Source organism: Cervus canadensis, chromosome 2 (genome assembly GCF_019320065.1).
Source record: "Cervus canadensis isolate Bull #8, Minnesota chromosome 2, ASM1932006v1, whole genome shotgun sequence".
NCBI classification, from domain to species: Eukaryota; Metazoa; Chordata; class Mammalia; order Artiodactyla; family Cervidae; genus Cervus; species Cervus canadensis.
This window is the reverse complement of record NC_057387.1, coordinates 102888173-102915394: the sequence shown is the minus strand read 5'-3', so window position 1 is coordinate 102915394 and position 27222 is coordinate 102888173. Positions and strand designations below refer to the sequence as shown.

The 27222-nt window shown below is 43.1% G+C and overlaps 1 protein-coding gene across 2 annotated transcripts; it reads right to left on the bottom strand.

Moving 5' to 3' along the window:
- Positions 1 to 397: 397 nt before the first annotated feature.
- Positions 398 to 25014, bottom strand: MEAF6 (MYST/Esa1 associated factor 6). Of its 2 annotated transcripts, XM_043461866.1 has the most exons (8): positions 24865 to 25014; positions 23553 to 23668; positions 20011 to 20098; positions 19774 to 19819; positions 7261 to 7453; positions 3359 to 3388; positions 2538 to 2571; positions 398 to 2033 (listed from the first exon to the last, which is right to left on the bottom strand). In XM_043461866.1, exons 1-8 carry the CDS (start codon positions 24952 to 24954, stop codon positions 2025 to 2027), a joined length of 606 nt encoding a protein of 201 aa, XP_043317801.1. In that variant the 5' UTR covers positions 24955 to 25014; the 3' UTR covers positions 398 to 2024. The 2 variants fall into 2 exon arrangements, with proteins under 2 accessions (XP_043317801.1, XP_043317802.1); XM_043461867.1 differs by lacking the exon at positions 3359 to 3388.
- Between the last annotated feature and the right edge of the window lie 2208 nt (positions 25015 to 27222).

Here is a 27222-nt window from a genome sequence, read left to right as displayed (position 1 = left end):
AGGAGAAACAGAAAAAAAAAAAAAAAAGGATGCAGAAAGTTTCTGGTTTCCATTGTCTTCAGCTTAGTGGGGTTTGTCTGTGTTTTTTGGAAAGGTCTATATATAAGAAAGTGAGTGAAGTGAAGTCGCTCAGTCGTGTCCGACTCTTTGTGACCCCATGGACTGTAGCCTACAAGGCTTCTCCGCCCATGGGATTTTCCAAGCAAGGGTACTGGAGTGGGTTGCTATTTCCTTCTCCAGGGGATCTTCCCGACCCAGGAATCGAACCCGGGTTTCCTGCATTGCAGGCAGACGCTTTACCCTCTGAGCCACCAGGGAAGCCGTAACTATTTCCTAAAAAGATCCCTAAAGTTCTACTACCAAAGACATAAGTAAAGACATCTAAATAGCCACAGAGTCAAAAAAAGAAAGTTTATTTGAGAACAAGAGTGAAAGCTTCTGCAAACATTTGACAAGGTAGATGTGTCTTGATAATAGCCACCATCCATATTTTAACTCTACCAATATTACCACAAATGGGACATATTTTTTCTAACAAAGATATGGACGTATGTAAAGGGCTATGACTAAATAGAGTCAAAGGAAAGTTGAGGCCCCACAGCTTATCCCTTAGACTGATACAAGACATAGGACTTAACCCGAACAATCCAGTCTCCTAATGCAGGGGCTCTCATCCTGGCTTCCTATCAGAATGCCAGGGACTCTTGGGAAGAATACCTCCACTATCAGACTCTACTCGAATAAGAGTCCTGGCGGGGCGGGTAGGACCCGGCATCGGTGTTTCTCTAAGCATCCCAGGTGGTTCCAATGCGCAGCCAAGGTGGGTGGCCACTGCTCCAGAGGCAGGCAACGACCACCACCAGGCTCCTCAGCCCATCCACTCCATTAGGAAGGGGCATCTGCTGGGGTCGTGGCCTCTCCATGAACCTGTCATTTACTCTGCTCTAGAACTCCAGGCGTTACCAGTTCTGGGTACAATTTGGAGCCCTTCCATTTGCCTTAGTGATTTTTACAGCAGTATTTAACCAGGCAAATACCATCAAAGAAAGAAAAGCTGGAAAAAAAGAAATTTCCATAAGGCATGATAAGAATAAATAAGTGAAAATAAACAAAAAACAATCTCAGTTTTAAAAGTAAAGCAGGACACAAAATTCTGTAAAGCAATTATCCTTCAATTAAAAAGTTTTTTTAAAAAGTAAAGCATGAGAAGTCAAAGCCTGTGAAATTTTATTTATACAAAAGAATAAAAATATTTTAAAAGGGTTGATTCAAACTTATGTTTTTCAGTTTTTTTGTTCCTTGAACATGAAACTGCTTTCAACTCAGAAAGATTTCAGGTAGGTAATTATTAAATAAACACTCTTTACCTTCCCTCTGCAGAAAAACAAAAAGCCAAGTCCCATTCTATTTATGGTAAACCAGATTATATTCAGTGAAGAATATTGGCAACTGCACAAAAGAGATTATCAGATATGTCAGCAGGAAGGTATGCGCTGTACAATGGCATTACAAAAAGTCCCCAAAGAAAATAAGATGGTAAAAACAATAATAGAAAAATGATAAAACACAAACAAAATAAGAAAACGTCAGATATTTACAGCCTCCCTCTGAAATGTGACCTGTGTTCTACATTCAGCATAAAACAAACCCAGAGAACATTTTTCCATGCGCATGACGGATGAAGCTGGTGCCAGCCAGTTCGGGGGGGGGGGGTGGGGGGAGACATTCATTCCAAGAAGGGAGGAATGCATGGTTAGCAACTTGTTGGGAGTATAACCATGTCGTGTGTCTTCCTGCAGTTCGGTTACTAAAAATGACACAAAGTAAATGATCCAATGTGGTCTTATGGAAATGACTTGTTTGTCACCACATTTCAGAACAAACGACTCAAGAGTCACAGGCACTGGGGTCTGGGAAAGCAGAGGTGGATGGCCACGCACTCAGGTGAAGGATGCTCATCTTTGTGAGGTCGGAGGAGGGAAGCAGGGCTCTACAGCCTGGAAGCGTCTGCACTAATGAGTCTTCTAATAGTCCTGAAGAGAGAAAAACAAAAGTCTCAACTTAACCCTCAGCAGAACATTGATAAATTCTCACCAACAACCCTGCCAGGCGACTGTTCTGTAATCAAGATTCTGTTTCAAATGCAATGGACATTTCACATCTGAAAGTGGCCTGTCTTCTGAGTCCCACAAAGGGACGGAAGCATCAATTCTTACTAATTAGACCTGAGAACTCACCAGTCAGAGGCATGGTGGGGGGTGGGGAGGATGAGGATGTGAGAAAGATTAGTATGAACAGTTGATTAATTAATCAAATGGAGTTTTTCTTCAGTTAAAAATGTTTGACCCATTCTCTCTTCAAAATATAACAAAAGAACATCAATCTAAAAGTTGAACTGTGTCCACATGGACACCCCAGACTTTAAAACGAGAACTGTGACCCCAGATTAGGAACACTCAAGCTCTGAAGGCAAATACATCTTTCTAACCATTTTCAAAATTTACCAGCCTCTCTGAAATGGTCTGGCTGATACTTACAGCTCGTGGTTTTTTGTTTAACTTCAGATCAATCCTGTGATGGGAAAGATAAAAGATATTTGCATTTTAATTTACAGAAAAAGGGTCCAAGAACCAGCTACTGCATAGGGCACAAGCTATAACAAAGACTATTTGGTTAAGTAAAATCCACATTCTCCATTAGACTAAGTCATACTTAGTTGTTTACCCAGATATTACTGAGCAAGTATTTATTAAAAACATGAGCAGAAACTCTTGCCACAAGGTAAACTTAGATGACTCAAAGAGAAATATACAACAGCAGTTATGAATGCCATACAATTTTCATAAATTATTCCAAAATGACATGTTAAAGGGCTTGGATTAAGAGTACATGCTCTACGTTAATATACTAGTTCTGGAACTACATCACTGTCTGAGACACAGAGTAATTAAGAACAGGAAACAGACTAGGAGTTTGTATTTCTGGACATGAAACACAAAAGAAATTAAACAAATTTCAATTTTTAAATCTTCCCGCAGCAAAATATCAAGATCTTAAACTATTAACCTCCTTATGAAGCAAAGCCGGGACATCAATTTAAATATGAATTAAAGTAAAGGTTATCTTATTTTTCAAGAAATTGAAATGCATAAAAGTGAAGTTTACTTAATTTTGCTTAACTTATTAAATAAAATGTTACCTCCATCACGTTTTTGTTTTTAAAAAAACTTCCCAGCCTAACCTAATATCATACCTATAATTAAACAGATAAACTATGGGTTAGAAAGGTCTCGAAAAGGCATACTTGTCTCTACACACTAGACAACACAGCACAAAGACTAGTTCAAATCAAACTTACTCAAAGTCATAATCAAACATGCCAGACGGGCTGAGGGGCAGCATTTGAAAGGAAGAAAGCAATAGACGTTAATAATATACTAATTGAATAAATTAGTTGATTAGCCACCCTAGCAAGGTTGTAGAAACAATATCAGTTTTAAGAATCTTAAGCCACAAAGTTTCAAATATCAAAGCATCAAAGATTCTGGGGTTGGGAGACTCCCTTCCTTCAGTGGACTCCATGTCAGAAGAAAAGACTATAATAAAAGTTATTTCATTAGAAAACTATAGATACCTACAGGCCTTCTATTAGCTGCTAGATTGAGAGTTAGAACTTTTAAAATATTTAATTGTAATGAAAAATAAACAGGGGATTAGAAGAAAAAGAGAAAGAAGGGTTTAGTCACATAATGAAAGGGGCTTTGAAGACAGTAACAACAACTCAGCATAATGTACTTTCACTAAAATGAAAGATTAAAACATCATAAATTTTTGGAGATAAAAAACATTTCGCAATTTCTGACTCAGGTTTTATATTTGTGTCCAAACATGGTATTACTTTTCCCAGCATTCGTGCTAGAAGCCAAGGGTCGAATCAGAGTCTTATTCCATAAATCATAGGGCCATATTACCGTGCCCCTGAAATGGTGGAAGGCAAGTTAACTGTTTATGTCAGTACTACTATTATGGAACACCAAAGTCTGCAGGGAAGTTAACATCTACAAGCACCCAAGCCACAGGAGTCTAACTGGGAAAAGCCCAGAGGAGGCAACTTTGGGCCATCGCTGCTAAAGGACAATGGGCTGGGGCAGACCTCCAAAGCAGACATTAACCAGGGGCATGATACCCGTCCTTAGCTGGTTCCAGAACCTTTCAGGCTGTAGACAGATAGTAAAACAATATGCAAAACTATTGTTATTTCCTCCTAGCTAATGTTTGCAAGAGCAAAGCTGGAATAAAGCTTAACTTCAACATCCTTTATGCAACAGTTTCACTTAAGACATTTGGGAAAAGTATACAGTAAGTGTACAAACCAGGAACTGTCAGAAATTTAACTTTCAGTCTAACTTTGATCAGAAACTAAAGAAGTAGACTGTACCTACTTAATGAAAATTTCATATAACTACCTAGAATTCTAGAGCTTGGTATAGTAATAAAAACCTGTCAGAGCAGCTATAGGTTGTAATTTCAACTTTTTTCTTTAAACACACTGTGATTTACTGTTCTGACATCATGTAAAGCATAAGAATTTAGAATCTTGTGATCATTTATGAATGCTAAAGATTATTTGATAGACTTTCATATTCTTGAAAAGGTCAAATAAAAGTTATTTCTTTTGCTAAGGTACCCATTTACTTCCCCTTTGTTTACTCATCACTAAACAATGCCTTGGCACATGGTGGGTATTCATACCTTTGTTGAAATAATTTACCATTGACTTTTATCTGACGATACGGAGTGTGGAACACTGGAGGAGAAACAATACTGTTCTAGGAGCAAAATCACAAACAAGTGCAGACAAAGTGCTCCTCCCACCCCCACCCACCCCAATCTGTCAGACCCACTAAGACACTGGTCAGGGACGAGGGCTTCGGGCCACACACAGTTCCAGACTAAAGATGGCAGGAATCCGAGGTGTGCTAAACATGTTTTCTCCAGAAGGAAGGGACATCAACTCCATTCTCTTCCCTTGTGGCAGGTGAGTCGTCCCTAAGGCCCACAGAGAAATCCAGCCAGATACTAAACCAGGGGGATGACAAAAGGATTCTGCTTTCCAAACAAAAAGCCCCACTGTGAAGGCAATAACTAACACCAAAGATCTTTTTAAATCCTAGTATTTTTCTGGAAGGAGTTAGCTCCTAAGGCCAGGAGAAGAAAGGCAGGAAAAGCTGTTCCTATAGAAATCTACTAGCAATCTGCAAGGAGAAAGTTAAGTTCGATGTCTAATTCCTTCTTATCAGCTATTTGTATCATTAAGGAAACTAAGGTATAACATGAAATACACAACAGCTATAGAGAGTCTGTCGTACCAGGAATGGAAAAAAATGTCCCAGAAACTTTCAAGGAATTTATCCCCTCCTCTAGATACTCTGAAATAGGAAAATAAATTATTACATTTAAAATTACACTGGAGTAAACTTAACGAAAGCAACACAGAGCATAACCTTTTTATCTTGACAATTAAAAAAAAATACTTTTCAGAGTATGGTTCTCTGCTATATTCACCATAAACTGGCATCGGTCCTGTCATGGTAATCAAATAACCTGTAGCCTTATTTAAGAAAAAAAAGGGAGACAGAGCGATGCAACTTTTGCTCTCTCTTACTACGCTTATGAGATTGGTGTGGTGATTTTTGGTTTGCAGGAAAAGGTTAAGTTGCGGTCCTCAGTCACTGTCTGGAGTATATACTGCTCCTGCATCTAAAAACCACCACCACCAATGACAAGAAAAACTCTTAAAAGAATTAAAGAATCAGTTGATGCCAAGGAGGCTTAAACCTGTTAAGAGTTAATTCTATATTATCCCTGCTTGCCACATCCATCAAGCTAACAACGTAACACCCCAGGTGCGTGAGGGCATGTTCTACAGGAGCGCTCAGCCAGAGGCAAACTGAAAGACAGGGGACCCCCCCATCCCTTGCACACCCCCTTCATCTCCTCAGCATGCAGGCTCCTAAGAGGGCAGGACAAAAGTCAGCCTGTTGGATGTCTGGTTTTCATACCTCCCAGGAGAAGGTTTGAGGCCAGGACAAGATTCCTTCCTGGAAAAACTAAGAATTTCCCTGAGTGCAACTGGACGAGTTCAAATTACCTGAGCTAGGAGGCCCCAGCACTATCAGACAAACCCCAAGCAAAGTGAGTGCTGAAATCCTCTCTGGGTAACACCTGACCTCTCTGCCCACTGGTGTGATTCCTAGCTCATTAGGCACTACAAAAAAACACAGTGAACAAACATTATCTAGGAAGGAGCTCTTGTATCTAAACAGCCTTTATATTGTTCCTCTGACACTCAAATCAGCAATTTGTGAAGATATACAGAGAAATCATAAGCAATCACAAACCTTGTATTTAAAAAGCAAAAAGGCTCATCAGCTCATTCACTCCATCCTCCAGGGAATAACGGTAGGCAGGGATCAGGACTAGGAGCAAATGACTTAGCCCATTCTGCAGCTTCCCAACAGGCTTCCCAGGTGGCGCTAGTGGTAAAGAACCCGTCTACCAATGCAGGAGACATAGGAGACACAGGTTCAATCCCTGGGTCAGGAAGATCACCTGGAGGAGGGCATGGCAACCCACTCCAGGATTCTTGCCTGGAGAATTCCACGGACAGCGGAGCCTGGGTGGCTACAGCCCACAGGGTGCCAAAGAGTCGGACAGAACTGAAGTGACCTGGCACGCACGCACACAGCTTGCCAACACATGCTAGTGGCATTTTCCAAATGCCAGTACACAGATTCCATTTCTAGTTCCCTTTTCCTCCTCTGAGAGGATTTCAAATTCACTGTACTAAACAAAAGTTTTATGGTCTGGGAGATCCCCTGGAGAAGGGAATGGCAACCCACTCCAGGATTCTTGCCTGGAGAATTCCATGGACAGAGCAGCCTGGCGGGCTACAGTCCATGGGGTCGCAAAGAGTCAGACAGGACTGAATGACTCTCACTTTTCACACTAGAAGCAGTAAGCAGGATGCCCCCCTTCACAGTTACTCTAATCCCCACCAACTCCTTCCTTAGAGAAAAATCAGCCTGCTTCATTTGGACCAAATAAGTCTCTTCCCATCAGCAACAGAAAGACCACACTAATCCTGAAGAATGTTTATTCCAGTAAAGACCCTTCACGGCAATGATCGGTGGAAGCTCTAAGTGGCTGGGAACGGGGCAGAGGTGCAGGGGCTGGGGAAGTGTGGTCCCTGCCACTGACCTGTGCCGGTTTTTATTCTTTCGCTTTTTATGGCTGCTGTGATGACTCCCTGTGGAGGTGGAAGAAGCAGCCTTCTGAGGTTTCACTCCCTGCACAGATCCATCCAGATCCTCAGGGTCCTCCTGGCTGGGCTCGTTTTCCTGATTGTGGAAGTCTGGAGAAGTGTCACTTTCCGTCCCACTTCCTGGCTCCCCTGGAGGGAAGAAACACAAGGCCCCCAAAGCATCATCAGTACTCCTCAGGCAGTTTGTCCATGAGTCTGGAAAAGAAATTTCGAGCACCAAAATATATGGTACTACTCTCAAGGACCACATATTCCAACTGACAGGAAGATACATTCAGTCAAAGCATCAAAGTTACCAGAGTGCTAAAAAACTTGTAATCTGAAACAGTGTAACCAGAGGCAACAGATCTAAGGACAGCTGAGAGATTGGACCACACAAGATAACCTTGCTACATAGCAGTTACTGAAACACAGAATACACTAATGGGATTAACAATTATACAAAAAGCATTATCAAAAACATTACATAGGTCTCCAGGAGGTGAGAGATGACCTTGGGAAAAGATCCTACAGCTGGCCCTGGTTTCTTGCCAAACTACACAGGAATTTTGACTTTCCATCAAGAAAAAGGGCCAAGGAGGAAAAGAGCTCCACCACCTAAGTTACTCTGAGAAGCCTTAAGAATATTATTTTAAAAGTGGTAATAATACCTTTCAGTTGACACATATTCCCAATTTTAAAATATCCCTCAGATACATTAAATAACCAAATTCAAGAACAATTTGTATAAATACATGTTTTTAAGAAAAACTACACATACTTTGGCAAAGGTACACTTTTTCTTCCAGAGAGGAATTCCTTGAAACTGGTAATATAAAAGGATGGGGGAGGAGAAGACTTTCACTTTACTGAACTGATGAAGAATCCTAAATATGTGTAAATTACCTGTTTCTAAAAATTTTCAAAAGGAGTTAGGTGAACAGCAGAGCCAAGGGTTAGTTTTCTTCTTGTTACATCTTTGTAATATAAACTTCTAGGAAGAGATTTCAAATTGAGCAGCACAAGGATATGAGAGCTAAAACAAACAGGCAGTCCCCAAAAAGCAGAAGGGAGAAATGGAAGCAGATCTCAGCAGTGACAAATCCTTGCCTTTGAACACTATATGAAAACTGAAGAGGCAGCTCTAATACTATTAAGCTAGAAAAAGTATACTAACCAATCCTGTCCTGAAATCAAAGTGGATTTCATAAAAAATTAGCACAAGAACTTCAAAACTTACTACACAAAGCTACAGTTAACTAAGACTGTGTGGTACTGCCCTAAGACCAGACATATAGGTCAAGAGAACAGAATTCAGAGTCCGGATATAAATCCTTACATTTGTGGTCAACTGATTTTCAGCAAGGATGACAAGACAGTTCAATGAAAAAAGAACAGTCTTTTTGACAAATGGTGTTGAGATAACTGGATATCCACACTCAAAAGAATGAAGTTGGAACACTATCTCATACCATATATGAAAATTAACTCAGACTGAACCAGAGACTTATATGTAGAAGCTGTAAAACTCTTAGAACTCACTGGATTAGGCAATGGTTTCTTAGATAAGACCACAAAACCAAGCTTAACAAAAGAAAAAATAAGTAAAGTGAACTATATCATTTATATACAACTCTTGAACTACAAATTACACCCAAAAAGTAAAAACACAACCCACAGGAGTGAGGCAGGGGCAAAATGGGCAAATGGGGTCAAGTATATGGTCACATACGGAAACTAAACTTTTGGTAGTGAGCATGCTGTAGTATATACACAAGTCAAAATATAATGTTGTACATAGTGCACTTATAAATCAATGCTACCTTAAAAAAAACACAACCCATAGAATGGGAGAAAATATATTTGCAAATCATATATCTGATAAAGACTTGTATCTAGAATATATAAAGAATTCTTAGAACTCAAGAAGACAAAAAAAATTAAAAACATCAGCAATGGATTTGTTTTTGTTTGTTTGTTTTTGTTTTCCATTTATTTTTATTCGTTGGAGGCTAATTACAATATTGTAGTGGTTTTTGCCATACACTGACATGAATCAGCCATGGATTTACATGTGTTCCCCATCCCGATCCCCCCTCCCGCCTCCCTCTCCATCCCATCCCTCTGGGTCTTCCCAGTGCACCAGCCCTGAGCACCCGTCTCATGCATCTAACTTGGGCTGGTGATCTGTTTCACCCTTGATAGTATACTTGTTACAGTGCTGTTCTCTCAAATCATCCCACCCTCGCCTTTTCCCACAGAGTCTAAAAGTTTGTTCTGTACATCTGTGTCTCTTTTTCTGTTTTGCATATAGGGTTATCGTTACCATGTTTTTAAATTCCATATATATGTGTTGGTATACTGTATTGGTCTTTATCTTTCTGGCTTACTTCACTCTGTATAATGGGCTCCAGTTTCATCCATCTCATTAGAACTGATTCAAATGAATTCTTTTTAATGGCTGAGTAATATTCCATTGTGTATATGTACCACAGCTTCCTTATCCATTCATCTGCTGATGGGCATCTAGGTTGCTTCCATGTCCTGGCTATTATAAACAGTTCAGCAATGGATTTGAATAGATAGCTCTCAAAAGAAGATACACAAATGGTCAATGTGCACAGGAAAAGATGCTCAACATCATTAGTCATCGCTGCTGCTGCTGCTGCTAAGTCGCTTCAGTCGTGTCCGACTCTGTGTGACCCCACAGACAGCAGCCCACCAGGCTCCCCCATCCCTGGGATTCTCCAGGCAGGAACACTGGAGTGGGTTGCCATTTCCTTCTCCAGTGCATAAAAGTGAAAAGTGAAAGTGAAGTCACTCAGTCGTGTCCCACTCTTAGTGACCCCATGGACTGCAGCCTACCAGGCTCCTCCATCCATGGGATTTTCCAGGCAAGAGTAGTGGAGTGGGGTGCCATTGCCTTCTCCCATTAGTCATTAGGGAAATGCAAAACAAAACTACAAGTAGATAGCCCTTCCTAACACTAGGGTGGCTATAATATAAAGACAAACAGTAACAAGTGTTGGTGAGGATGTGGAGAAACTGGAACCTTTCAACAGGGCTGATGGGAATGTAAACTTGTACCATCACCTTGGAAAACACCTCAAGAGGTTAAACATTGAGTTAACAAACTACCAGCAACTTTACACCTGAGTACATATCCAAGAGAAGTGGTAACATGTTCACACATAACTGGTCATAAATGTTCACAGAAGCATTATTCACCGTGGGCTTCCCTGATGGCTCAGTGGGTAAAGAACCCACCTGCAATGCAAGAGACACAGGAGACATGGGTTCAGTCCCTGGGTTGGGAAGATCTTCTGGAGAAGGAAATGGCAACCCACTCCAGTATTCTTGCCTGGGAAATTCCACACACAGAGGAGCCTGGTGGGCTACAATCAATGGGGTCACAGAGTTGGACACGACTGAGCAACTTAAGCATGCAAGTCTGTCAACTGATGAATACATAAATAAACAAAAATGGTATATCCATGCAATGGAATACAGGCATATCTTGTGGATTCGGTTCCAGATCACCACAACAGAACAAGTATCAAAGTAATGAGAATTACACAAATTTCTTGGTTTCCCAATACATGTAGGTTATATTTATACTATACTGTAGTCTAGTAAGTGTGAAACAGCATTATGTCTAAAGAAATGTACATATCTTAACTTAAAAATCAGTTCAGTTCAGTCACTCAGTTGTGTCCGACTCTTTGCGACCCCATGGACTGCAGCACACCAGGCTTCCCTGTCCATGAACAACTCCCAGAGCTTGCTCAAACTCATGTCCACCGAGTTGGTGATACCATCCAACCATCTCATCCTCTGTCGTCCCCTTCTCCTCCCGCCTTCAATCTTTCCCAGCATCAGAGTCTTTTCCAATGAGTCAGTTCTTCGCATCAGGTGGTCAAAGTTTCAGCTTCAGCATCGTCCTTCCAATGAATAGTCAGGACTGATTTCCTTTAGGATTGACTGGTTGGATCTCCTTGCAGTCCAAGGGACTCTCAAGAGTCTTCTACAACACCACAGTTCAAAACCATCAATTCTTCATCACTCAGCTTTCTTTATAGTTCAGCTCTCACTATATGGTCCAACTCCATACATGACTACTGGGAGAACCATAGCTTTGACTAGACAGACCTCTGTTGGTAAAGTAATGTCTCTGCTTTTTAATATGCTGTCTAGGTTGGTCATAGCTTTTGTTCCAAGGAGCAAGTGTCTTTTAATTTCATGGCTGCAGTCACCATCTGCAGGGATTTTGGAGCCCCCAAAAATAGTCTGACACTGTTTCCATTGTTTCCCCATCTATTTGCCATGAAGCGATGGGACCAGATGCCTTGATCTTAGTTTTCTGAATGCTGAGTTTTAAACCAATTTTTTCACCCTCCTCTTTCACTTTCATCAAGAGGCTCTTTAGTTCTTCTTCGTTTTCTGCCATAAGGGTGGTGTCATCTGTGTATCAGAGGTTACTGATATTTCTCCAAGTAGTCTTGATTCCAGCTTGTGCTTTATCCAGCCCAGCAGCATGATGTACTCTGCATGTAAGTTAAATAAGCAGGGTGACAATGTACAGCCTTGACATACTCCTTTCCCGATTTGGAACCAGTCGATTTTTCCATGTCCAGTTCTAGCTGTTGCTTCCTGACCTGCATACAGATTTCTCAGGAGGCAGGTCAGGTAGTCTGGTATTCCCATCTCTTGAAGAATTTTCCAGTTTGTTGTGATCCACACAGTCCAAGGCTTTGGCACAGTCAATAAAACAAAAGTAGATGTTTTTCTGGAACTCTCTTGCTTTTTCCATGATCCAGGGGATGTTGGCAATTTGATTATTTACTGCTAAACAATGTTAAACCATCATCTGTCAGATGGTTTGCACAGGGTTGCCACAAATGTTCAATTTGTAAAAAGTGTAGTATCTGCAAAGTGCAATAAAACAAAGCATGCCTGTATTATTCAGCATTAAAGAGATGCAGGACTTCTCCGGTTGATTAAGAATCCACCTGCCAATGCAGGGGGACACAGGTTGGACCCCTGGTCCGGGAAGATTCCACATGCCATGAGACAACTAAGCCCGTGCTGGTACCAAACTACTTATCCTGAGAGTCTAGAGCTGGCGTTCCACAACAAGAGAAGCCACCCCAGTGAGAGACCTGTGCACCGCAGTGAAGAGCAGCCCTGCTCACTGCAACTGGAGGAAGCCCGTGAGCAACAACAAAGATCCATGCAGCCCAAACTAAACAAATAAACAAATGCAGTACTAATACATGCTATGTTTAGGGTTTTTAAAGTGCAATTACAGTATAAAGGGTGTACCGTTTACATAAGTAACATATGCTCCAGTAATCTTACTTGTGACTATTTATCCAAAAGAACTGAATCAGGATCTTGAAGAGGTATCTGTGCTCCCGTGTTCACTGCAGTTCAGTTCAGTCGCTCAGTCGTGTCCGACTCTTTGTGACCCCATGGACTGCAGCACGCCAGGGTTCCCTGTCCATCAACAACACCTGGAGCTTGTTCAAACTCATGTCCATTGAGTCGGTGATGCCATCCAACCATCTCATCCTCTGTTGTCCCCTTCTCCTTCTGCCTTCAATCTTTCTCAGTATCAGAGTCTTTTCAAATGAGTCAGTTCTTTGCATCAGGTGGCCAAAGTATTGGAGTTTCAGCTTCAGCATCAGTCCTTCCAATGAATATTCAGGACTGATTTCCTTTAGGATTGACTGGTTGGATCTCCTTGCAGTCCAAGGGACTTTAAAGTCTTCTCCAACACCACAGTTCAAAACCACCAATTCTTCGTCACTCAGCTTTCTTTACAGTCCAACTCTCACATCCATACATGACTAGTGGAAAAACCATAGTTTTGACTAGATGGACCTTTGTTGGCAGTAATGTCTTTGCTTTTTAATATGCCATCTAAGTTCGTCATAGGTGTTCTTCCAAGGAGCAAGTGTCTTTTAATTTCATGTCTGTAGTCACCATCTGCAGTGATTTTGGAGCCCAAAAAAATAAAGTCTGTCACTGTTTCCATTGTTTCCCCATCTATTTGCCATGAAGTGATGGGACAAGATGCCATGATCTTGGTTTTCTGAATGTTGAGTTTTAAGTGAGCTTTTTCACTCTCATTGTGTTCACTGCAGCATCATCAATAGCCCAGATGAGGATATAACTGTCTGTCAACAGATGACTGGGTAAAGAAAATATGATATACACATAACAATGGAATACAGTATTCAGCCTTAAAAAGAAGGAAATCCTGTCATGTGCCATAACCTGGATGAACCTGGAGGAAATCATACTAAATGAAATAAGCCAGTCACAGTAAAATGAATACTGCACGATTCCACTTTTATGAGGAATCTAAAACAGTCAAACTCGCAGAGGCAGAGAGCAGAAGGGGGGGCACAGCTGGCCGGGGGAGGGGGTGAGTGGGGTGTCATTCTTTGATGAGAGATCTGCACTGCAACTCTGCACAGGTATCAACAGCACGTCGTGCGCTTAAAAATCTGTAAATCTTCTGCTTAGTGTTCTCACCACAAGTTAAAAACGACCATCAGGAGATACAGGTGAAGTGTACACAAGAAGCAGGTGTAGATTTCTGGGATTTTCAACATGACACAGGCGGTGGGGCTGAGGGCAGGCAGGGTGTGGAAGAGACAGGATGAGCCATGGTGTGATGGTTGGGAGGCAGTGTGACGGGTACACAGGGGTTCGTTATTTTGTCTCTATTTGTGTAGATTGAAAATTTACTCTAATAAAGAGTAATAATAAAATGGTCTTTTTCTCTCTTATTTTATCCCAATGACTCCTCCCAAGGTATGCCTTTAAGAATGGGAATGACAAGATTCTTTTTGGTAAGTCCACGGTTGTTTCCCAACACCGGCAACCAATTCTCTGATTTCCCAGATACCAACAATTTAACTTAATTCTGACCCTAACTACTGAAGTCACAGCAGACCTGACAGTTTAAGGGCTCAGTCCCACAAGAGAGCTCCCTACTTTGGACACCACAATCCTGGGCCTCCCGTACCTCCAACAGACCAGCTATAAATCAGAGGTCGATGGTTCACTAGAATAGCTCACAAAACTCAGGAACACTACTCCTGTCACTGGTTAATTATAAAGGATACAAGTCAGAAACAGGCCAAAGGAGGAGGCACACAGGACCAGGCATGGGAAGGCGAGTAGAGTCCCTTGCCTTCTCTGGGTCGGGAACCTTTCCAGCGCCGCATCATGTTCACTAACAGTAACTCCATCATTTAGGGGTTTTCACAGAAGTTTCACTACTCGTGGTCAGTCGCTCAGTCATGTCCAACTCTTTGTGACCCCATGGACTGCAGTCCATTAGGCTCTTCTGTCCATGAGATTTTCCAGGCAAGAACACTGGAGTGGGTTGCCATTTCCTTTTCCATTCACTATGCAGGTATGATTAATTAACTCAACCTCCAATCTCAAACTCACCACTCCCTAGAGTTTTCAGGGGTAAGGCTCAAAGTTCCAAGTTTCTAATCAAGGATTGGTCTTTCAGGGAAACAGCCCCCATCTGAAGCTCTCTGACTGCTCTTTTGCATACTAGTCATTCTTTATATTCTGGAACATCCTAGAGTTTTAGGAGCTCTGTGCCAGGAAAGGGGACAAAGACCACATACACCTTGCCCTTGATGCCACGGACAGTAACTGGACTATATTTATGAATATCACTCTGATATGGTAATGCCACTTCTGGGATACTGTCATACAGAAATTAAAACTGCATTATAAAAAAGCATATGGTTACAAGGATGTTTACTGTGACACTGTTCACAGTGGGGAAAATAGAGATGATGGGAATATTCATCAACAGAGGAAGCACAACCAGACTGGCAGGTATTTTTCAGCTTTTAAAACGAGTGCAAGATGCTAAGACCTCCCTGGTGGTCCAGTGGTTAAGACTCCATGCTTACATTGCAAAGGGCATGGGTTCCGAGGGCATGGGTTCAATCCTTAGTTGGGGAATTTCCACATGTCGAGCAGTGCAGCCAAAAGAAAAAAAAGAAATCTTATGGGACTTCCCTAGCTGTCCCTGGTCAGGGAACTAAGATCCCACATGCCACATGGCATGGCCAGAAAAAAAAAGACAGAAAAGAATATAAGACACTAACAACAGCTGACACAACGGTCCTTACCATAAGCCAGGTACTGCTGCACACACTTTAAATATATTAATACACGGAACCCTCACAAAAGCTCTACAGTTACAATGTCCATTTTACAGAGAAAGGAATAGAGGGCTGGAGAGGTTAAGGAACCTGCCTAGAGTTACACAGCTCAGAAGCTGTAGAGCTGGGATTCAAACCAGATGGCTTAATTCCAAATCACACTCTTTAATCACAACTCAACACTGCTCTCAATGTGTGTACTGAACTGGCAGGGCCATGTGTGACAAAACAGTAAAAAGCAGACAGTATGCACCGATCCACTATCTCTATTTAAAAAAAAAAAACTCCAGCTCTGTGTGTGTGTGATTATGTCCAGAAATATATGTTAGATTAAAACCAAGCTGTTAATGCTGGGCAGCTCGGGAAACAAATAACCTCTTTCACATTCACCTCTGAATAGCCTCACTCGTAATGAGAACATGTTATTTTTCCGGCTCAGTTGTATCCGACTCTTTGTGACCCCACTGTAGCCCGCCAGACTCCTCTGTCCACGGAATTCTCCAGGCAAGAATAATGGAGTGGGTGGCCATTCCCTTCTCTATGGGATCTTCCCGACCCAGGGATCAAACCCAGGTCTCCTACATTGTAGGGAGACTCCTTACCGTCTAAGCCACCAGGGAAGCCCAAAAAAATCTAATGAAATATAAAAAGATGAGTGTAAGATGGAGAAGTATGGTTAGGACGGTCTTTCTTTCTGTTACCCAATTCTATTTATTCAAGTAAAAATTTATCATCTCCCGGGACTTCCCTGGAGGTCTAGTGGTTAAGAATCCACACTTGTCTATGCAGTGGGTCAACTAAGCCAGCACGCTGCAACTAGAAAAGCCCGCACACCACAACTAGTGAGCCCACGCACTCGAAAGCCCGAGTGCCAGAACAAGAGAAGTCCACTCTCCAAAGCTAGAGACAGCCTGTGCACCACAACAAAGACCCAGCACGGCCAAAATTTAAAAAAATAAAATAACCATCACTGGAAACGTAAGTGGTGGAGGCGCTGGCTGGGGAGGGACTAGGCTGACAGGGCATGTGGTCACAAAAAATTTGCATCCGGTGCTCTGTGATAACCTAGAGGGGTGGGATGGGGAGGGAGGTGAGTGGGAGAGGACGTGGTATACCTATGGCTGACTCACGGTAATGTATGGCAGAAACCATTGCAATACTGTAAAATAATTATCCTCCAATTAAAAATAAAATAAAATTTGAAAAAATAAGGAAGCTTTGGATCCCAGTATGAAAGAAGGGACATGGGACTAATGGAGGAGGGGCTGGGCACAGGGGAGAGAAGGTTTAACTAAAAAGGTGGGAGACAAGTTAAGAAAAAGGCAAATTAGATACGGCAAATTTTGTCTATGTTGCAGTTCTAGTCAAATACATTCGGGAGCAAAATCAACTGCTGACTCATTTGGGGGCAGTTGCTATGGGAATTCTGAGTCAACGGATGCATGAGTTGGTCATATTCTATAAAGCCGGTACACATGTACCCCCACACACGTGCAAACACAAAGCTGCCTTCATCAAATCAAAGCCCTAAGAATTGAGAGCCTATGCAGTAAGTGATGTTCTAAATGGTTGATATGGATACTAAGTATTATGGGAGTCAGAGAAAAAAGAGTGGATTATTCTGGAAAAGCTTCACTGCAGGGGTGGAATCTACACTGGACCTTGAAAGAAACAAGAGGCCAAAATAAGTACAAAAAATAGCGCAAGCAAAAGCACAGAGGTGGGAAAACACAAGGTGTACTTGGAACAAATAAGTCAAACACCACCTCTTAAACAGAGAGCTTGAGAAGTGGCAGTTGAGAGAAGTCATAACTATCAGACTAGGAGATCTAATCTAGGGGGACAATACAAACTGATGTTAAAAGAACTGATTTGTTGTTTGACCTTTCTGAGCCTGTTTTCTCTTCTTTAAAACAGGAATTGTGTCTCTCATGTGTTGAGTATCTCTTATGATTAAGACATTGAGCTAGACACTGGGGGCTATAGCCATGTTCCCTACTTTCAAGGAACTGACAATCTATGTGTATCCTCAAGGAGTAGCTTTAGATTAAATGAGATAATGCAAACTAGTGTTTCCTTCGTGTCCAGAACAGAAGTAAGTGTTCAAATCTCACCATGTTTGAGATCTACAAACACACAAGTCAAATTCCAAACAATCAGTCAAGGTTATGTGCAGTAAAAGAGCTGCGAGGAGAGGAAGTCATCCTGAATTTCAGAACAGGGAAGTAACACCAAACAACTAATATGTATTACATTCTTTGTGCAAATCTGTGTTTTAGGATTTTTAGGCTAGAAGCAGTTTGTAAGAGGGACTGGAGCTAGGGAGACTAGATTAACCACGGTTAAAGTACAAAGTGAAACCACAAAGTAGTAATCGTTTTCTTCCTCAGCTCATGGAAGCAGAAGGCAAGTGGCAGCAAGAGAACTGGGTTACAATATCTCAGGGTACAACAGTAAGGTGGTCAGTTGACTGACGCTGCCACCATGAAAACACACACGAGTCTGCCTCTCATTGACATAAAACTGAGCAACTCATTCTTACAGCAAGTAACATCAGACTTTAAGTTAAATAAATCCACAAATGAGACACTCTACTTGAAAGACTAGCTACTGAACAGTCTGAGGCAGTGACTTCAGATCAACATGAAACGTTACAAGGCAGAAAGTAAGACACCGAGAACTACACTCAAGCATCACTTACCTGCGCAAGGATGCAGATGCTGGAGGGGTTTGCTTTGATGAAAGCTTCAGAGAAGCCCAGTAAAACAGACAGGGGAGACTGCTGATCCTTTTACAGGAGAACTGGATAAAGTCTGCCTGTTTTGTTTTTCATTCTTGGTTTACTTTATTCTTTTAACAAAAATATACAATGCTTCACTAATTAGCATACAATTCCCCTTTGGGACTATGCTAATCCATTCTCTTCCTAGTGCAGGTACATAAGAAGCCAAAGGAAACAAAAGCAATGCATGTTTGAGGAAAACTTTCAAAACAGTTTGAAAATAAATGCCCCAAATACAAAACTCCAAAACTCCAAAATCCTTGAGATCTGAAGACATAAAAGTACAAATTCTGAGAGAAAAGGTTGTTTCCTCCAGTGCCACCAAAGATCAAGAACACAGGAATCATTCCATAGAATCTGTTATACAAAAATCTGGGGATAAGGGAGAGATTCTATACCAAGGAAAAAAGAGTGAAAGGCAAAGCAAACCATTCTGACAGTCATAGTGAAGGGGAAAAAAAAAAGGACTTAGTCCAACTGATGATGTTGGTAGAAAGGAGTCAAAGCCACCTACCAAGTTTTGAAGGCGGGAGAATAGAGTACTCTTAACAAAATAATTGGGCAGACACACTTTGAAGAAAATGGCATGGCTCAGTTTTAGACAAAATGAGTCTGACTGAGTGGAAATGTCTAGAAGACACTTTATAGAATTTTCTAGAAATGCAGGACTAAAGCTCAGGGAAGTGAGTTAGGGACGAGGCTAAAAACTCAGAAATCTGTATATAGAGATAATAATAGAAGCCACTGGGTAGTTCTAATTAGAAACTACCAAACTACCAAAACCCATTTTCCTCAAACCAGTGCCCTAATGCAAACAAAACAACTGGATCCCACACCGAGACATGCCGTGGGCAAGTACCCAGCCACAGTACAAAAGGCAGGGTGAGTTTCAGAGTGACCCGACCCACAGGGAGAGCACCCAGTGCATCTGCCTAGAGTCTGATGCAGAAAGGTAAACGTGCAGCTCTAAGTCTCATTACTAGAAACAAGAAAGGAGTTAGACTGTGTGGCTTAGGTACAGAGAATGATACAATTTCTCTACAAAGTAAATACAATCTGCTCTCCATTTTAAATTTAAGAACACACAGGTACATTCCATTCATAGCATCAGAATTTCCTAAGAATGATTAAATTGGGTACACAGGAATTTATTAGATATGTCTGAACTTTTCCATGACAAGAAGGGTTATTTTTAACTAAAAAAAAAATTTCCTAAGACTTCACAGGAGTGAAAACATATTTCTGTGTCTTTGAGCAGCTAAAGTGAATCTTCAAGTGACTGAAAAGGCAGGAGGGACATGGTAGTTTCTTCCACAGAGAAAGACATGATTAAGGATATCCAAAAGGGCTCCTAACTTCCAGAAAGAGGCAAGAAAAAGACATGCAGTCTTCAGATACACAGTTGGACTGAAGTTAAATACAGGAGTGATGGTAGCTCAAATATAAATTGATGAAAAAGTAAAAAAATAAGTAAATAAACTTACTCTTTTCAATGAGCTGGTCCTGAACTCCTGCCAAAGCACTCACTGCCTAAAAGAAAAAACTACCAGTTACCAAAAAAATTATTACAGGTCTCAGGAGAGCACTCACAGACAGAAAGGAAAGAGACAACCTACTCATAGACAGAAGGGAAAGGGAAAACTCACAGGAGTTTAACTGAGGGCTTCCTTAACAATGGGCCACAGAAAGATCCTCCCCCCACCCCCCCCCACCTCACTTACAGCTGCTGAAGTAACTGAGGATTTACTGAAGAGCCGCTCTGCTTCCTTAAACTTCCGGTTCCTTCTATCGTTTTTGCTATTGGAGTTTCTAAAACACACAAGAAACTCATTGTAAGCACCAAGCTACTCCTATGGTTCAAGCTGAGGACGCCCCAGGACAAATATAAGGAAGTCTTTTTTTTAATTATGAAGTTGATTATGGAAACACCTCCACACCACCTGGATTGACCAAAATGACATTCATGCTGAATGCCTACATACATAGCAGTGTTTTCCAATGTATGGTATGTGATCCACTGTGACACACGGGATTACTTTAGCTTTAAAGTTCAGAGTCATTTTCATGTATTCAATATGTATTTAAAATGTATTTATTTTAATGCCTATTATTAAAAACATCTAGCACAGACTAGTGCTATGAAGTATCTCTGTTTAATAACCTGAATTTAAAAATTTAAAGAAAGAACCAGGGTTCCTCAGAGAAATGACTGATACCAGGCCTGGGACAAGCAAAGTACAGGGTGACAGAAAACAACAAAGTGCTCAGATAACAGGGTCATGTCAAAGGAATCAGCTTGGGGAGGCTCCCTCCGGGCACTTTTTGGACAAATTAAGCTTTCCTGGTGGCTTAGCTGGTAAAGAATCCACCTGCAATGTGGGAGACCGGGGTTCGATCCCTCGGTCGGGAAGATACCCTGGAGAAGGGAATGGCAACCCACTCTAGTATTCTTGCCTGGAGAATCTCATGGACAGAGGGGCCTGGCGGGCCACAGTCCACAGGGTTGCAGAGTTGAACCCAAATGAGTGACAAACAAGCATCAAGAACAATAATGATGGGTGTGTTGCGGTGTGAAAAGTCAGTGGGTTGTAAATTCATGATTTATGTACTTCTTTGTATAGATTTCAATAAATGAATTTACACTAAATAATAAAATAAACCTCTAGCGTAAAAAAGTGACAGTACTAGACCCTAATACACTGGGGGTTTTTTGGGTTTTGTTTTGTTTTTATATCCACGCATCTACAAGGATTCTAAAGAGACAGAGAAAGACAGAATGAAAGGGAAAGAAGATAAAAAGGGACGACTCTTCTTTCGGAATGCTAGTAACAAATGTAAAAGGAACACTAAAATTAGAATCATCATTTTGCAACCTCCATTATAATAACTGATTCAGATATGAATCAACAACGGACACTAAAACCAGTGACAAAAATTGGGGGAGTAGCATATTCACACTTCTAAAAAAGTATAACCTCTGAAATTGTTAATCATGAAGAGAAAAAAATAACTTTGGCAATTGTGAAATTACAGAATCAAACTTTGCAGCAGCACCAACAATGGGGCAATCTGTCATTATGAGCTGTATGATAACACAGAGGTAAACAGGGACTCCCCTGGTGGTCCAGTGGTTAGAACTCCATGCTTCCAGTGCAGGAGCACAGGTTCGATCCCTGGTCAGGGAACTAAGATCCGGCATACGGCATGGGGCAGTCAAAAAAAGAAAAAACAACTTAGAGGCAAACAAGAGGTACACAATCAGTAATTCAACATTTTTGCCAAAAATATTTAAAGGATCCCTCATGAAGTCACAGCAAGAAAAACCTAGAATTTGTACATTCTACAAGATAATGTCATAAACAAGCTCACCACTGAAAAGGTTGCTGCTGCTGCTGCTGCTGCTGTCGCTTCAGTCGTGTCCGACTCTGTGTGACCCCACAGACGGCAGCCCACCAGGCTCCCCCGTCCCTGGGATTCTCCAGATAAGAACACTGGAGTGGGTTGCCATTTCCTTCTCCAATGCATGAAAGTGAAAAGTGAAAGTGAAGTTGTTCAATCGTGTCTGACTCTTAGCGACCCCATGGACTGCAGCCTACCAGGCTCCTCCCTCCATAGGATTTTCCAGGCAAGAGTACTGGAGTGGGGCGCCATTGCCTTCTCCATGAAAAGGTTGGGAAGATCCTAAATTAAGAGACTAAAGACACATAACAGCCAAATGCAATGCACAAACACTACCTGGTTCAAAACAAGCTATAGCAATGCATTAGGGGAAATATGAATAAAGACTGTATATTAGATAATACTATTAATGCAGTGCTAATTTTCTAGGCATAATTGTGGTTACGTTAAGAAAGATGTTCTTATTCTTAGGAGGTATCTGCTGACACAATTAGGGACGAAGTGTCGCAAGATCTGCTTTTAATTTCTGAATGGTTTAGCAAAAAGTATATATACATATATATGGAAGAAAGGAGAGATACGACTACAGGGGGTGGCATGAGGGAGATCTTTGTGGTGACAGAAGAGTTCTATATCTTTACTGCAGTGGTGGCTATAGGAAGCTACCCACTTAATAAAATGACAGAACTAAACATACACATTGTACCAATGTCAATTTCCTGGTTTTACCATTGTACTATATGGTTACATAAAACCCAACCACTGGGGAAAACTGAGTGAAGGGTATATGGAACCTCTCTGTATTGTTTTTTGCCTATGTATCTATAATTATTTCCAAAAAAAATTTTTTTTAATTTTAAGTATAGATCTGGGGATGTATGGGCTTCCCTGGTGGCTCAGATGGTAAAGAATCTGCCTGCAATGCAGGAGACCAAGGTTCGATCTCTGGGTCAGGAAGATCCCCTGGAAAAGGTAATGACTACCCACTCCAGTATTCTTGTCTGGAGAATCCCATGGACAGAGGAGCCTGGCAGGCTATAGTCCATGGGGTCACAAAGAGTTGGACACCACTGAGCGACTAAGCAGGCATGCCTGCAGAGGGATGTGTGCTTATAAATTACACAAAAAGAAAAGCGAGAAAGCAAATGTGGCAACAAGTTAACAACCGGTGATCGGTGAAGGGTACCAAAAGATCACGAACTATTCTTTCAGTTTTTCTCTAGATTCGAAAATTTTCAAAAAAATTAGAAAGTTTTTAATAATAATATTACTAAATAAACCATGGCACAGTTGGCATATAGGTATGGCAAATCCTGTGAGGGTGGAACTCTTGACTGATTAAAATGTACAAAATACCAAGAGGCATGCTGGTATATAAAGTATTATATGCTGTATTCCATTTAAGCCTCATACAACCTTGTGCCATTGGCCAGACTTCCCCTACTATACAGATGTAGAATTTGTCCAGGGTTACTCAGTAAGGCAGGGGCTGAACCAGAGTCCGAGCTCAAATGCAGACCTCTGTCCACCCCACCTTACTACTGCTTCCCTCCAAAGCTACTACCAAAAATACATACATAGTCCTAATCACAAATACAGTTGTTGTTGCTTAGTTGCAAGTCGTGTCAGATGCTTTGAGATCCCATGGACTGCAGCACACCAGGCTCCTCTGTCCATGGAGTTTTCCAGGCAAGAATACTGGAGTGGGTTGGCATTTCCTTCTCCAGGGAATCCTCCTGACCCAGGGAAGGAACCCACATCTCCTGCATTGGCAGGGGGGTTCTTTACCACTGAGCCACCAGGGAAGCCACAAACGCAAACATTACTAGGGCACAAAGCAACGCTACAGGCCTCTATCACTCACTTTTGGTTGGTCAGATACCGATCCCAGCCACGAATAATGTTGCCATACATCTGCGTGTCTTCCAGGTAGCTTCCTTCAAAGGCATAGATCTGTCTCTCCAAGTTTGCCAGTGTTTCCTGAGATGAAAGACAAGGAAGCAGTTGATGCCTTTTACATGCAAGCATTAAGTCGGACCAAACTGAAATCCTGGTATCAGGCTTGGAAATTCAAGTTCAACGACACCGAGGCAGCCGTGTGGAGAAGGATGACGTGGGCAGGGGCAGGCTGTTTTAGACAAGACGGTCTAGACCTGTCTTGCTGGGTGCCTTTAAGAATAAAATGAAACAGAGTCTGTCCCCAGAAAAATGTACACCCAGGCAAACGTCTGCATATACTCAGAGGCTTCGTGGAAACCCAGCTGTCAAGAAACTCCGCGGAGGAAGAAGGTGAGCAGTCTCCACTCCCACGCATAAAAGATACCGCTACCGGAGAGCGAAGGGTGAGCAGCCTTCCAGCGCCAACTCGCTCCCCTCCCTGCAAGCTCCGAAAGGCCGCCTGCACTGGGCTGCCGGTTGCTATGGAAACCTGGAAGGGCAGCTTCAGGTAAGATGCGCCTCCCGGTGCTCCAGCCAAAAACGCAAGGGGAGGGAGGGCTTAGCCACCAGGGAGCAAGGGGCCCCGGGCGCGTGTCACAATTCCTAATTCCCTAGACTGAGTCCGCTCCCCCTCACCTGTCATCTTCTAAGATGTCCCCAAACACATCCCACGCCTGCCCATCAAAAGCCCCATCCAACGGATCTACTCCTATTCCCCGCAAAGACACTAACGCCCCTCCATCCTCCAAAGGTCAGAATGGATGTGCGGGTCTCCCCTCCCACATCCGTCTCCTACCACACCTCCCCAGAGCCCATCGCCAAGCCCGAGCCGATCTCCTCCACCCTGCCGGCACGCTTGCCGCCCAATCGCTCCAAGAGCCCAGAGCCGCCCGCCCTCATCCAGCCCGCGGAGCTCGCGGACCCTCGCCGCTGCAGGGCTCCCACACGGCAGCCCCCACCCGCGGGCGCCATCCTCCCTCCACGCCTCCGCCGGCCTAGCCTCCCTCCCCCTCCCCCGCTCCGCGCCCCGCCCCCGGCTCCCGGCTCCAGATCCGCCCGGCCGGGAAGCTGAGGCGCCGGCGGGCCGCGCAATGCGCAGCCGTCCTCAGGCCGGCGGACTCCGAGCCGCCGCGCTGCGCCCGGGGAGTAACGAACGGCCCGGAGCGGCTGGGCCCGGGCCCGGAGACGGGGGCAAGCGCGGGGGCCCCCACCCGGGCACCCCCGGTGCCGGCCCTCACCGCCAGCTCCTGCTTCCGCTTCACGAGCTCCGCCAGCTCCCGCCGGGTGTCGGGGATCTGCGGCGGCGCCGCCTTGTTGTGCATCGCCATGTTGGGCTGAGGCGGGCGGCGGCGGCGGCGGCGCCAGGCTGGGGGCGGTCCCTTCGAGCCACCGCCCGCCAGGGGGCGCCCGCCGCCACACTGCGCCTGCGCGCGCGGTTTCCGGAGGCGCGCTGGGCGCCCCCGCAGAGCTCCCGCCAGCGGGCTCAGCTCGCCCCTGCCAGCAGGACCCCGGGGGTGGCCTCTGCCCTAGGTCCCGGCCGCGTTTCTGCACTGAAGATTCACCGTGTCCAAAATAAGACTTCTCGGAAGTCTCGTCAGTGAATGACTGTTAGTGTCCGCGGAATTACTTGAGTCAGAAACCTGTGTACCAACCTTACCCTTCTTCACCCCCTTAATCCGATCCAAAACCAAGTCCTGTGAACTTGACTCCAACAAAGCTCGCCAATCTGTTTTTTCTTTTGCCTGCCACCTCCCTCATTCATCCATGCTCTCATTTTTGGAGACATTATTCCAACAGCCTCCTGTTTCTATCCTTAGCTCCATTTAATCCATTATCCAAAGTGGTGCCAGGATGACTTGTTTTTATAAAACAAATGTGTCACTTTCTGGGTAAAAACCTTTCAGTGGCTCCCTAATGCCCTTTAGAGAGACAAGTATGTGTGGTGGTTAAGGGCGCAAACGAGCCAGAACAGACACCTGGCTGGTGGCAGAAATGGAGGAGGAGGAACAAAGCTGAGGTCTGGAAGATGATTATTCTGTTGTGTTTTCAGACACAGAAAACAAATTTACAATTACCAAAGGGGGAAGGGGGCAAGGAATAAATTAGGAATCTAGGATTGATATATAGGCACTACTATATATAATATAGATAACCAACAAGGACCTACTCTATAGCACAGCAAACTATACTCATTATATTGTAATAACTTATAAAGGAAAAGAATCTGAAAAAGATTCTATATATGTGAATCGCTTTTCCGTACACTTGAAAGTAATACAACACTGAAGTGCTTGCTTCGGCAGCACATACACTGAAAGTAATACAATACTGTGAATCAACTATACTTCAATAAAAAATTAAAATTCTAAAAATCCTACCTCTACCACTGATGAGGCTGTGCCACCTTGAGCAGGTAGCTAAATTTCACTTGTCTCAATTTCCTCATCTGCATAATGGAGGTAATAATAGTGCATACCTAATACAATTGCTGTAAGTCTAATGTTGTTATGGAAAGCTTGGCCTCTCCGTACACTTGTGCCAAATCAAATCTTGGGAGACAGAGTTTGAGTGAAGTAGAAAAGGATAGCTCTATCACTTTGCCAGGCAAAGGGGAGACAAACTGGTCTTCTGTCTCAAAAAACTATGTGTTCCACCCTGGGAGGATGTGATGAAGGGTTTTATAACAATAATTCAGAACTACTCTCTAATTGTGGTGCTAAGGTTTCTCCTTGTGGTGGCTCCTCTTGTTGCGGAGCACAGGCTCTATCTAGAGAGCTCAAGTTTCAGTAGTTGCAGCACATGGGCTCAGCAGCTGTGGCTCCTGGGCTCGAGAACACAGGCTCAGCAGTTGAGGCACACGGATTTAGTTGTCCTGCAGCATGTGAAATCTTCGTGGACCAGGAACCGAACCCGTATCTCCTGCATGATGAGCGGTTTGAGTGTAGGTTGGTAAAGAACTTCCAGACACACAGTATTCCAGCAGGGAGCAAGTATATTAAGAACAAAGAGCAGAGATAAAGTGGGTACTGAGAGCGCAGTGGGCCAACCTCCTGACAGACCAGGGAGAGTTGACAGCTTTTGTGGGTTAATAGCCAACTTTTATAGCCTCAAGCCAAAGAAAATTCCTCCTGGAAGGTTGGTGTTAGGTGATTGGTTGGGGTGCTATAGGGTGTTTGCTGAAGTGGACATCTTTGCCTAATTGGGAGTCAGGAAGTCGGGGGGCTTTTGGAAACAAAAGGGGCTCAGTTACAGAGGGGCTCAGTCAGCTTCAGAGGTGACCTTGGTTCTGGGCTCCACTTCTGTGGCCTTGGGGGCAGGACTCAACACTGCATTGGCAGGCAGGTATTTTATCACTGAGCCACCAGGGAAGCCTCTATTGATTTATTTTTGGTTGTACTGGGTCTTTTGTTGCTGCAGAGGGTTTTCTCTAGTTGCAGTGAGCAGGAACTACTCTTACTTGCAGTACACAGACTCCTCACTGCAGTGGCTTCTTTGTTGCCGAGCGCGGGCTTCCTAGTTTGGGCTCACAGGCTCTAGAGTGTGGCACACGGCCTTAGTTGCTCTGCAGCAATCTTCAAATCCTCCACTGGGACTTT

Coding starts and splice junctions, on each gene's coding strand:
- MEAF6 (XM_043461866.1), bottom strand. CDS start 24,954: ATGGCGATGCACAACAAGGCGGCGCCGCCGCAGATCCCCGACACCCGG. Junction 23,669..24,864: donor AGCGGAAGCAGGAGCTGGCG/GTGAGGGCCGGC, acceptor CTTTCATCTCAG/GAAACACTGGCAAACTTGGA. Junction 2,572..3,358: donor ATGTTTGATTATGACTTTGA/GTAAGTTTGATT, acceptor TTCCCATCACAG/GATTGATCTGAAGTTAAACA.